The sequence below is a fragment of the Nilaparvata lugens genome, chromosome 11, assembly GCF_014356525.2.
Source record: "Nilaparvata lugens isolate BPH chromosome 11, ASM1435652v1, whole genome shotgun sequence".
Taxonomy (NCBI): domain Eukaryota; kingdom Metazoa; phylum Arthropoda; class Insecta; order Hemiptera; family Delphacidae; genus Nilaparvata; species Nilaparvata lugens.
Genome location: NC_052514.1, coordinates 3,809,943 through 3,823,450, shown reverse-complemented (window position 1 = coordinate 3,823,450; position 13,508 = coordinate 3,809,943). Strand labels below are relative to the sequence as shown.

Here is a 13,508-nt window from a genome sequence, read left to right as displayed (position 1 = left end):
ATTTCGATTTTTAGTTCAAGTGTAGCCTATATAATTATCAACATATATAGTTTTCAACTATCTTTGTATTTTCGGGTTTACTGATTTTCAAATAGCATTATTCTTCAATTTTTTCACATAATATCCATTTGGTTTTGTTGATTACTATAGGTTTCTTTACATTCACTGTTGTTCAACGGTTTTCATGGCCATATTTGTAATGCTTGGGCGTGTCTAGTCGCTCGGCCAATCACAGTGCAGCTCAACGTTCATTGGTCAATAGCTAGTGACCAATCATAGCGCTTCACACTTCATACATTCTATATACTCTGCTGCTCGATGTTTAAGCATCGAGTCTGATAGAGATTGATAATGGTGTAATAATCGAAACTAGTATCTCAATTTTGTTTTAGAATGAGTTGTTTTGTTGTGGTTGTTCTGATTCAACACTAATATCGATTTTTATGGTGGTTTTTGAACATTTTTCAAATGCTTAATTTAGAGCTCCGCAAGGGTTTAATCAAATACTTTAGAAACTGAAAACTTGACGTAATGAGATCTTGAAGAATTTAAAATAGGTCTATAACCACCCTCGGTAAATTAAGAATCTTTAAGCAAAATTTCAAGTTTATCAGTCCAGTAGTTGAGACCTGATGATGAGTCATTCGTGAATTTCCTATGCCAATTCTCTCCTTAATATTTTAAAATTTTTCACAAATATATTGATAACCGACTCCTGGCAGACAACCTTCTCGGTTATGCCAAAATTGAATGGCTTAGTTTGTTTTCTTATTTCCTTGAATAATTAATAATTAATAATTATGCATATGAAATGTTTTTATGATTTTTTTTTTGTTTTTTATTCTTAGCTTTGTTAAATAAACGCCTTTCTATTCATATTTTATTCATTCTCTCCTTTATTATATTTGAGATTTTAGGTCCATAATGTGATAACAAAAACCACATGGACACATCAAAAAATAAAATAAAAAAGGAAGCTTATACGGTATCATGTAGCATGTAATCTCATACTCTTTTTGGACTCATTTTATGAATTATCTTTCCCCCCTTAAATTATATCAATTTATTATTGAAATTTAAATAATTTTCCAATTTTTTGCAGACTTACCGAGGCAAGCTGTCAGCTGGAGGTACCCCCACCAGAGGGCAAACCCCCCCTCAGACGACTGTACCCCTAAATGGTTCCAGTGATCCTATGATGGCCGGTCTACAAGACCATCAAACCGTGAGTCAATAATTATTCATTATTTTATGTAATTAAAAATCAATTATTCATTATTCAATCATTACGATTACCATTAATTACGAGTATCATTACCACACTTACCTTTAATTACGAGTATCATTACCACATTTTCTTCTATATGGTTAAGTATTATTATCATTAATCCCCATCAAATAAGTGAGACAATATAGACTATTATCATATCTTCTCTCATTATCATCATCATCAGTCTCATTACCCACGCACAAGCCTGAAGATCATGTGGGCAACACCCTCAAAAAAGTAAAAATTTAACAATGTATACAGAAAATATTGACTTTTCAAAAATTGGAACAACATAGCCTACCTGAGGTATTCAATATCCAGTGAGATAAGTATTTATGATAAGATCAATCACACATCTATAATGAATATTATCCTTGTCATACCTACTACCAAAGGCAAAGAAAATTATTGCTTTCCAAAAAATTCAAGATATCCCAATTTCAAGTTTTCTATACGTTTCAAGATCCCCCAAGTCCAAAAACATCACTTTGTTCAGTGTTGCCGTTATCATTTGAAACGTCATTGAAGTGACAATTGTTCTTTTTTTACATTCCTTGCCCTATTACCATAGGTAAGGAAAGTATTGCTTTCCGAAAAAAATTAAGGTACCGCAATTTCTAAATTTCTATACGTTTCAAGGTCCCCTGAGTCCAAAAAAGTGGTTTTTGGGTATTGGTCTGTGTGTGTGTGTGTGTGTGTGTGTGTGTGTGTGTGTGTGTGTGTGTGTGTGTGTGTGTGTGTGTGTATGTGTGTGTGTGTATGAGTGTATGTGCGTCTGTGTACACGATATCTCATCTCCCAGTTAACGGAATGACTTGAAATTTGGAACGTAAGGTCCTTACACTATAAGGATCCGACACGAACAATTTCGATCAAATGCAATTCAAGATGGCGGCTAAAATGGCAAAAAAGTTGTCAAAAATAGTGTTTTTCGCGATTTTCTCGAAAACGGCTCCAACGATTTTGATCAAAGTTATACCTAAAATAGTCATCGATAAGCTCTATCAACTGCCACAATTACCATATCTGTAAAACTTTTAGGAGCTCCGCCCCATCTATGCAAAGTTTGATTTTAGATTCTCAATTATCAGGCTTCAGATACAATTTAAACAAAAACTTTCGAGTGGAAAAGATTGATCATGAGAGTCTCTACAATTAATGTTTAGTAACATTTTCACCTAAAATTAAAAATAAGCTAGAAATTCCAGAAAATGTGATTATTCAATTGACACTGTTGGCAACTGTTGACTCTATTAAATGATTCACTATGAAGAGATAGCAGACCTCGTGTGTCTCCAGAGTTACTGCCCTGTCACCAGCTGGCTCAAATCTTTGAATAGTAGACTTGAGATGCGCGGGAACACTAGCGTCACGTGATCAATTTTCATAACGGCAAGGAAAGTTGTGTGAGTGCGCCACACCAGGTTTTTTTCAAAGATTTACATACTATATTTTGAACGAGTATTGCTCCAAAATAAAATCTTAAGAGAAAAGAATCAATCCAACGGTACCAGTCATCCAATGGTACTAGAGTATCCAATGGTACTCTTGTCATAACTTTTCAAGTTACCATTGTTACTTAACCATTATCCGACTTCCATGCACGATTCTCTGTTCTCAGTCGGTCGTTAATCATGGAAGAGAAAGTGCATTTAAAACACTAAAACAGTCTTTTTAGGTCACTGATATTCTTCTTTGTTTAAGTTATTCTCGAACAAACTTATCTTGAAAAGAGAATATTTAGAATACAGTACTATCGAACGGCCCACTTTCTAAAAACATATTCCGGATTTTCGGTCGTTACATAACAGGACGGCCATCTTGTAACGTTTAATCAGCCAGGTTTCAGTTTTTGATAGAGTAGAGAAACTGTCATCAAAATAGTATTCTGGTAGTGAAATAGGCCTTATTCAAATCTACAGTTTTTTTTAGAATGAATTCTTGATTTGTGACCTTTGACATATGGCCCCGGTTGCACTAGTCTATCGAAACTGTCATCAAAATAGTATTCTGGTAGTGGAATAGGCCTTATTCAAATCTACAGTTATTTTAGATTGAGTTCTTGATTTGTGACCTTTGACATATAGCCCCGGTTGCACTAGTCTATCAAATTTTAATCCTGACCAAATGACATGAAAACCAATCAGATAAGTCTTGTTCCCAAAGAAGCCTTCTCTGATTGGTTCTCTTGGCATTTGATCCCTGTTAAAATTTAACATTTAATCGACTTTTGTGCAACCGGGTCATAGTGTCGTATAATATTATAACAGTCGTATGCAGTGATAATTCATGGAGTGTTGTTGTCCTAGATTTGGTCTAGTTCTCAACCAGTTTCGTAGAAATCATCATTTCAAATTTTGAAAGCAGGAAGTTTATCCTTGAGTTTGTTTTTCGGTAATTCTTCAAAATTATATTTTTAATATGTGAATATTTCCTGTTTTAGTTATAATAATGTGGAATATTTCTTCTATGTTTAATTTTGAAGCATTTAAATTTGAAAATCTACTTTGTGAAAATACTTGAGGACTGAAAATTTTGTGAATTGAAGAATTACAAGACTTTACAGATTTCGGACTATGTGTTATCTAAATTTGGGAGAGGAATAGCACAAGGTTACCTTATTTTTCTTCACCCTATCATTTTAATAATGTACTTTATATATAAATGAATAAAGAATAAATTATTAATCCTACTCCTTCTGTGACCCAGTCTTGTTTGTTCAAATAATTTCTTTTCGCCACACTGCACAGAAAGCAGCTGTTTTCCAGTCCCTACCTAGATCTGAAAGGCATTGTTTGCAGACGACTCTCGTCTGACGTCAGAACAGGTTTCTTTCCGGCCTAGGCCGGAAAGAGTACCCTTTCCAGCCGCTAACATGGAACTAAGAAAGGTGATAAAAAACAGCTGATCAAAAAACTTTTCATTATTTGTGTTCATTATTTAATAATCAAAACATTTCTAATAATATCATCTTATTGTCATTTTAAAGAATAAAAAAAGTATAAACTCAACCTCCCACATAATTGAACATCATCTTTTAGGTTATTTAGACAAATCAGAATAAAAAATAAAAATACTTGGACAATTTCCTGATATTCATATTACCTCAGATTTGCTAGAGCTATCACCTTCCACTTCTGCTTTCGGAAGTGCTTAGTAACAACTATCTCATATATATATATATATATATATATATATATATATATATATATATATATATATTATATATATATATATAATATATATATATATATATATAATAGCGTTCGCACCACGGGCAAAAATGTTTCTCGGCCTACGGCCTCGGACTTGAAAACCGATTTCGAGCCGGAAAAATCTCATTTTCTGCTCTAGGTGTGAAATATACTATTTTTGATTAAGAACACTATCCTAGCTTCATTAAATTAGTTTTGTGTATTTTATAGAAGTTCAATTACAGTACACTCTTTATTAGTACCTTCCTACAGTACTCTCTAGTAGTAACCTCTTTTATTTCATGTTATTTAAAGCAGGGCTAGTGCCGGCTTAAATTGCCTTTATTAAGTGTCAAAAAAGTTGATTATTTGAAGTTTTGGGATCCAGACCTTCTAGGAGCTAAGAGTTCTGTATTGAAAATACATTTCTACATTGGAAAGATGTGTCTACAGCATATAAAAGAATATCGTATCACTGTGAATTCACAATGTATATTTCAAGAGGAACAGTACAATAGTAGGGAAGATGGTCTTGATTAGGATCAATTCAGAATCTGAATGGTGAACTGATTTTGAAACTGGATGCTGTTGAGATCAACTTTGTTTCTCTCTCTTATAGTTGCTCTTTCTATCCTTTTACTTTCTCCCAATGCAAGTTTCTAAAAATAACTCAGATATTTTATGAGAACAGTTTGAAATATTCCACTCATCTTCTCCAGGCCTAGAATCTAATACATGATTGGTGAAAAAGATCAGGTGGTATTTTTTTAAAATTTAAATTAATTTTTTAATAGAGGTGGCTATGTTATAATTGTGATTGAGTATTTTGCAAATAATATTTCCATATTATTGAAAAAAAGAGCACAAAAGGTTATAATAATAATAATACTGATGGTGATGCCCACATAAGCTCTTAGGCTTGTGCGTGGGTAATGACTAATGAGTGAGAGCTATGATGATGAGAGATGACGACTACTTTTTAGGTTAAAACCCTATTACAAAAAAATTGTAAGTCTATCATCATATTCTGCCCCTTGAAGGATCAATCAATCAAACAATAAATAGATCAACACTACTTATTACCAGGGTCACTTTATTTTCATCTAGTTTGAACCCTATCTTCAAATCCCACTCCAGTATTAGTCTGTCTTATTCTAACCTGAGGCAGAAAAAATCTAAGCCCTTGACAAAAACACTTTAGCTGCATTCTAGCTGTCAGAACAGTGCAGTGGCAAGCTAAAGATATACATAGACCACATATACAATATATACATGGAGTGTATATATAGCCTGACAGGCAGAGTAGAGGAAGCAGGATATTGGTCCTGTAGTGAGACTCACTTAATACTGTCAGTATTTTTTGAAAAGGGTGCGTTGCTTTTAGTTATGAGGGAAGCTGTCAATACAAAATGGATCTCTCCAAAGTGAGATTTTCTTATGAATGTCAGTGTAGGTTGAACGGGAAGTGGTCGGTGTTTGCCGTGAGGAAAACTGTCACATTGTAATGAATCAGACCACAGTGGAGAAGCGAGGATCAAAGAAAGAAATTTCGTTTTTAAGTGAGTTTAGGTTGGTAGCCCTGCTCGGGGGCCGACTATTAAGGAACGCGCCGCGAGGTCCACAAACTCTGCAATCGATCTTTCTGGTGTGACGTCACGATTTCCCTCTTCGCCCCCCCGCACAAGGATTTAAGGGGAATTCGAACGAAAATCTCCCCTCTGATTTTCTCGCTCAACTCGCACCCCCCACCCCCCGCCAACGGCTGAGACTTTTGGCGGTCATGGAAAATCCAAACCCTCTGCTTTTCCTTCTACATTTCCATACCTCTTCCACATCTTCCTCCTCCTCCTCCTCCTTCTCTTCATCCTCATAGTCCACCACCACCATAGTCAGTCCATCCTTCCCCTCAACCATCAACTCCTCCTCCTCCTTCTTCCCTTCCTCCTCCTCCTCCTCATCCTCCTCCACCGCCACCTCCTCATCCTCCTACTCCTTCTAAATCTACTTTTTATCCTCATTCACCATCAAGTCCACCTCTTGCTCCTCCTCATCCACCTTATTTTCCTCCTGCTCCTCCTCCTCCTCCTCATCCTCCTCCTCCTCATCCTCCTCCTCCTCACCCTCTTACTACTCCTCCTTCTCCTACTCATCATCTTGCTTCTTCTCCTTCTCAACTTCTCCTTGACCTTCCTCTTCACCTGTTCATCCTCCTTCTCCTCCTCCCCATCTCCTCCTCCTCCTCCTCCTTTTCTTCCTCATCCTCCTCTCCCTTCTCCTCCTTATGCTTTACCTCCTGCCACTCTTCTCCATCATCATCCTCTTCCTCCGTCCTCTCCACCTCCACCTTCTTCTTCCTCTCATTCCTCTGCTATTCCTCCTCCCACCACCTCCTCCTCCTCCTCCGTCGTGGGAAATTGTTTCAAACGCAGCTCCGGAGGCGGGTTTTTGCAGCTTTCCCGAAACCCCCCACCTCTCATCGTTCTTCGGAAACCCTTACGTTCGTTTCTCGACCGTTTTGAGGTGGTTTTTCTCGGTTTATTTCTAGATCACGTCAGGCTCTTTCTGAAAGGGAATTGTTTCTTACTACAAGTCGAGTGTAATCTATTTATAGGAATCTACTGTCGATAGTCATTGATACGTTTTGAGGATTCTCAATTGTTTTGTAGCTCGTTTCCTTGTTGTATTCCTAGATATCTCTTTTCTATTCTTATAGAAGTGACTCACTATTTAGACAGCCTATCTTATTCTGAAGAAAGTATGTTGTTTTTCATATGAGACAAGCTCCATCTATTTATAGCCTACTATCAATAGAATTTGATTCAGTTCACTATTCAAGGTTTCAAAAACATTTAATGGTTTACTTTCGTATTTATTTCCAGATATTGATTCCTTTCATTTTTCCTTCGTCCTGGTATCCCCAGAAGAAGGGAGTTCATTACAAAAAATGAAGAATAATAAACAAAGCAAGAATGACAAATGATGAGAAAATTCCTTTTCATTTTTTCTTTTCCTTTTCAAATTTCTTTTGATGAGAAATTTTCAAAAATTATACACCATCTCTCTTTATACACACATACATATATCTCATATGATAGTAATAATAATAATACGTAGCATAAATATATAAATTAATAGTAGTTTACTATTGGATGTTTCTAAAACATTTTTATGGGCTGCTTTCCTCTTTATTCCTAGATATATGTTCCATTTGATACTGGTTCTACTTCACGACAAACGTTAGCTTATCAATTCATAGAAGATATTCTATCGATACTCAGATACATTGATATTCATTAATTTATTTGTCTATTGTAAAGTTTTTTGGCTACTGGAAAAAGAGCGTTTGTTACCACTCTCTTACATGTCCACTCAAAATTTATCTATATCCTTTTATTAATTTGAATTCACTTCAAAACCGAATTGAGAAAACGTACAATCGTGCCTAGTGTAATAGTATGCAACACACCTACTGTAAATAACATACAGTAACTTTTATTAAGAGTCACTACAAAATATCAAGGTCTATAAATAAGGTTTCTCTAGACCTTGCAAAATATCAATACCTCCAGCGCGCCAAGTGGGCATTATGTAACTACAATCACAAAATTCCTGATTTCATTTGATAATTGAATGATTCCTGATCATTGTATAGCTCTGAATAACAATAGCATATTGCCATTTGAAAGACAAAACCCTATCCCTACCTTCTAACTTCTCCTGATATAATAGTAATAACCCTCACCTCACTTTAACCCCTATTATAATTAGGAAAGATCTTAATGAAGGATAATCTATGTTATATCATGAAGGAAAAATCGGCTTATACATGTACGGGATAGGAAATTCACGAATGACGCATCATTATCACGTCTCAACTTGAAATTAACTTGACTGATTAACTTGAAATTTCTCTTATAGATACTTCATTTACCATGTACAGTTGGTTATAGGCCTATTCTCAACTCTTTAAGATTTCTTTTACGTCAAGTTTTCAGTTTGTCAAGTTTCTAATTGGACACTTGCGGAGCACGGGTTACCTGCAAGTATTGTATCAATATTAACTCCACACTAAACCGCATCAAAATCATAATACTTATAACAACAACAACTATAATAATAATAATAATAATAATAATAATAATAATAATAATAATAATATCGAGTGACCTGGCTGACTCAGGTCTGGTGTCAGAGTTTTCAGGTCGCAACTGATCAATTTCAGGGCATCAAACCAAAAACCTTCATTCATAACCCAAAACCTTCATAACAGCATAACCGCTATTACAAACAACAAACATGTACTGTACGTTGGCGGAAAAATCGAGCAATTTAGGCTCTGTTTACAAACACCAAGCGAGGAAGAGAAAATTCCACAAATTTGGGTTATGTTTACAAACACCGAGAGAGAAAGTAAGAGAGAGAAAGGTCATTGACCCGACCTTCACCCAGTGAACGAACCGTGAATGGAACAGAGAAAAAGTGACTGAGAGAATGACAGACATTACATGAATGAAAGAGGAACCGCTACTTTGTAGAGTGTATGTGTGTGTGTGTGTATGTGTGTGTATGTGTGTGTGTAGTAGAAACAGACTGCAAAGAGGAATGCCCGATAGCTATATGTGGATGTGCGTGTGTGGGTGCGAATTGATGGGGGAAGAGTAGGAAAATGTGGTTGTTGTGGTGGTGGAGAAGGGTGAGAAGGAGATGGTGTAGGAAGAGGAGAAAGAGGTGGTGATGTGTGAGGAGGAGGAATGTGAGGAGAAAGAGGAGGAAATAATAGTGAAGGGGGTAGGAGAGAGAGGGGAACAAGTCTGTTGTTTTGTCTGCTGGCTGCGGGGAGGGTGTATAAAATATATCTGTTTATATTGGCTGTTAGCTGTGTATGTGAATGTGGTGGAGATATATATGTGTTTGTGTGTATAAAGAAAGATGGTACAAGAGCGGCTATATATGTTGGATTTCAACGGAGTGTTGAAAAAGAGTGGAAGGGTTGTGTGGGGTGAGTTTGTTATCAGGTGGTGTGGTATCGTGTGGTAAAATTGTGTATGTGGAAGAGAGAAAGATTGATTGATTGATTGAGTACTTTATTTATGTAGATTACAATATATACTGGCTTATACACTTATATACAATAGCTTACAATACAGCAAAATTATAGATGAATTTACATAATATGACTAAGGAAATTATTATTGAACTGTAAATGATATGAAAAAAGCAATTGTGATAACCATAGCATATATTCTTGTGCTATCTCATCTCTATAGGTGCGTACAGATATACGCGCCGCGAACATGAGCATTTCACTTTTAATCAGCTGACTATATCTGTATTTTTACAGAAACGGTAAGATACAGATATAAAAAGCTTGGCATCAGCTGATTAAAAGTGAATTGCTCATCTTCGCGGCGTGTAAATCTGTAAGCACCTTATGGTATTACATTAGAGTAAAGCTATCGCGTGTGTGATACTGTATATATGTAAAATAATGTAATGTGTGATTGTGGCAATGTCGGCCTTGAGGCGTAAACTGCAGCCACACATACACACACGTACGAGCAATTTACACACATGTGTAGAATAGTTGTAGTTGTAGTATTGTAATACGCTAGTAGAAGGAAATGTTGCGCGTGGGAGAAGGAGGGAATCTTCCCACACAAAGTGTAGTGTAGGGGGAAGGGGGACTAGTGTTGATGTCAAATTTAGTACGAGCTTGTGGTTGAAGTGAGGGGGTGTGGGTGTGTGTGTGTGGCTTGTTGTGAATGTGGCTTGGAAGGGAATGAGAATGAGTGAGAAAGAGAATAAGGAAGAAGAGGGAGAAGAAGAATAAGAATAAATGAATGAACAATGTGAAGATTATGATGATGGTGATGATGATTGAGAGGAAATGAATATTTTGAGTAGGAAAATTGGACTCTAGCTGAAAAGCTTAGCTGCCTGAAAAGCTCTAGTATTCTCACAATATTATTAATCAGATGAATCTGCGTTTACACCAAAGTTGTTGAAAAAATGTTTATTTTTCCGTCCTTATAGATTCTATTAGATTGAACGGAACTTGACAAACACATATGTTCATCATGTGTATGATAAGTTATGTTCAATCTAATAGAATCTATACGGATTAAGCTCTTAACATTTTGATAACAACTTTGGTGTAAACGAAGCTTTAGAATAGCATCCGAATATTTATTGACGAAGACAATCCATTCATATTGAATACGATTAGTATTTCATACAATATACCATTAGTAAACTGTATCATATAAAGAGGATACTGATTTGTTCTTGACTTAAGGTGCGTACAGATACGCGCCGCGAACATGAGCAATTCACTTTTAATCAGCTGATGCCAAGCTTTTTACTTTCCTTGTCCGATTAACATTGGTAAGGAAAGTATTGCTTTCCGAAAAAAATTAAGGTACCCCAATTTCCAAATTTCTATACGTTTCAAGGTACCCTGAGTCCAAAAAAGTGGTTTTTGTGTATTGGTCTGTGTGTGTGTGTGTGTGTGTGTGTGTGTGTGTGTGTGTGTGTGTATGAGTGTATGTGCGTCTGTGTACACGATATCTCATCTCCCAATTAACGGAATGAATTGAAATTTGGAACTAAAGGTCCTTACAATATAGGGATCCGACACGAACAATTTCGATCTGATGCAATTCAAGATGGTGGATAAAATGGTAAAAATGTTGTCAAAAACAGGGTTTTTCGCGATTTTCTCGAAAACGGCTCCAACGATTTTGACCAAAATAGAAATTGATAAATTCTATCAACTGTCACAAGTCCCATATCTGTAAAAATTTCAGGAGCTCCACCCCATCTATGCAAAGTTTTATTTTAGATTCCCAATTATCAGGCTTCGGATTCAATTTAAACAGAAAAATTGAGCAAAAAAGATTGAGCATGAAAATCTCTACAATTGAAAATTGAAAATAAGCTCGAAATTCCAGAAAATGTGATTAATCAAATTGCAAACTGTTGGTAACTGTTGATTCTATTAAATGATTCACTACGAAGAGATAGCAAACCTCGTATGTCTCCAGCGGTATTGTCTTGTCACCAGCTGGCTGGCTCAGATCTTTGTTTATAAGTAGACTTGAGATGCGCGACTACACTAGCGTCAGGTGATCAATTTTCAAAACTGCAAGGAAAGTTGTGTGAGTGCGCCACACCAGATTTTTGAAGTTGAAATTTGATTTATTTAGCTTATTGCGCTACCACACAAATCTTTATGCTATCTAACACAAGTTAGGTAACATAACTTGTTTCTAAAAAAAAACAGTTGGACACATCTGCTTCTTTAATATCCAAATTTTCAGCTACTGAATTCAAGTTCACATCAATTGGGGGAACCGTAGCGTATTCACATTTGCTTGTTGACTGAACGGTCTATTTGAATCCCTCTTCACAACCCATCAATAAAGAAAATTGAAAACAGTTCTTGGAAAATCCTAGTGAGATTAGATTTCAAACTGTCAATATTCCATATGGGTAACTCCAATGCCCCCCATTAAAACAATACTGATATTTTGAAGCTGATTTCACTAGAGTAGCAATCTACCACCCTATGTATTTTATCATCTAAATCCCACTGGAATTGAATCATCTGCTCCATTATATTCCCCGCCATCAAAACAAACAACAGAGGGAGAGAAAGAGAGAGAGAGAGAGAGAGAGAGAGAGAGATGAGAGAGAGAGAGAGAGAGAGAGAGAGAGAGAGAGAGAGAGAGAGAGAGAGAGGGAGAAGACAGAGAAAGTCTGAAGGGTTGTGACAATAAGTGAGAAAAAGCGAGAGAGAGTCAGTCTGAAGGGTTGTGACAATAAGTGAGAAAAATCGAGAGAGAGGGACAGTCTGAAGGGTTGTGACAATAAGTGAGAAAAAGCGAGAAAGAGTCAGTCTGAAGGGTTGTGACAATAAGTAAGAAAAAGCGAGAGAGAGTCAGTCTGAAGGGTTGTGACAATAAGTGAGAAAAAGCGAGAGAGAGAAAGTGTGAAGGTGAAAGAGTGAGTGAGTTATAGAGAGTGAGTTTCAGATGTCTTTCATGATTCATGCGTTTGTAAAAGAAAATCAAACTTGAGTTCTAGAACTAAAAATAATAATAATCAATTTCTTGCTTGAAAAAATGAGAGATTGAGAGAGAGAGAGAGAGAGAGATTGATTGATCGAGTACTTTATTTATGTAGATTACAATATATACTGGCTTATACACTTATGCAATAGCTTACAATACAGCAAAGTTTTAGATGAATTTACATAACATAAAATAAGAAAATAATTATTAAACTGTACAATGATATGAAAAAAAATCAATTTGGAATATAAGATACAAGATAATATTGTAATGCATCTACATAAATTGGCTGATCTTTGGACATGTCAATGTCCATTCTTTGGAAAGAATATTAAAAATATCCTTCCAAGTAACTCTCTATTGATTGATCGATTGATTGAGTACTTTATTTATGTAGATTACAATATATACTGGCTTATACACTTATATACTATAGCTTACAATACAGCAAAATTATGGATGAATTTACAAAATATAAATTAAGAAAATAATTATTGAGCTGTATATAATATGAAAAAACAATTTTTAATAACTATAGATAAAATAGATAATATTGTTATGCATCTACATAAATTGGCGGAGCTTTGGATATATCAATGTCCATTCTTTGGAAAGAATATTCGTAGTATTCTTCCCACTAACTCTCTACCAAAGAGAGAGAGTGAGAGAGAGGAAGAAAGAGAGAATGATGAGTGGAGAGAGTAAAAGAGAGAATATTATGAGAACGGGTTAGGATTTGCAGTTTCTCTGAACAAATATTTGAATTGATGTTACCAGCTAGCAAGAGGATCTATAGAGTTAGGCAGAGAGAATTTGTGCAGACTATCATTTCAATTTCAAAATGGCGCTTCGATATTTGAGGCGGCCATTTTGATTGCGAGGGACTTTGCGCGGAGATAGGCCACCAATCAGAACTTGCCTGCAGCACGCTTCAATTATTAGTTGCTCAAATCCAATTTCGGACTGAAATGA

The 13,508-nt window shown here is 35.8% G+C and overlaps 1 protein-coding gene across 7 annotated transcripts in view; it reads left to right on the top strand.

The window, feature by feature from the left end:
• LOC111058182 (DNA N6-methyl adenine demethylase) overlaps positions 1-13,508 on the top strand; it is a 269,719-nt gene that overhangs the window by 179,573 nt on the left and 76,638 nt on the right. For all 7 annotated transcript variants that reach the window (XM_039437424.1, XM_039437428.1, XM_039437426.1 and 4 more), the window contains one exon: positions 1,103-1,225. In XM_039437424.1, the coding sequence (XP_039293358.1) occupies positions 1,103-1,225 (123 nt within the window). The remainder of the gene's footprint in view (positions 1-1,102; positions 1,226-13,508) is intronic.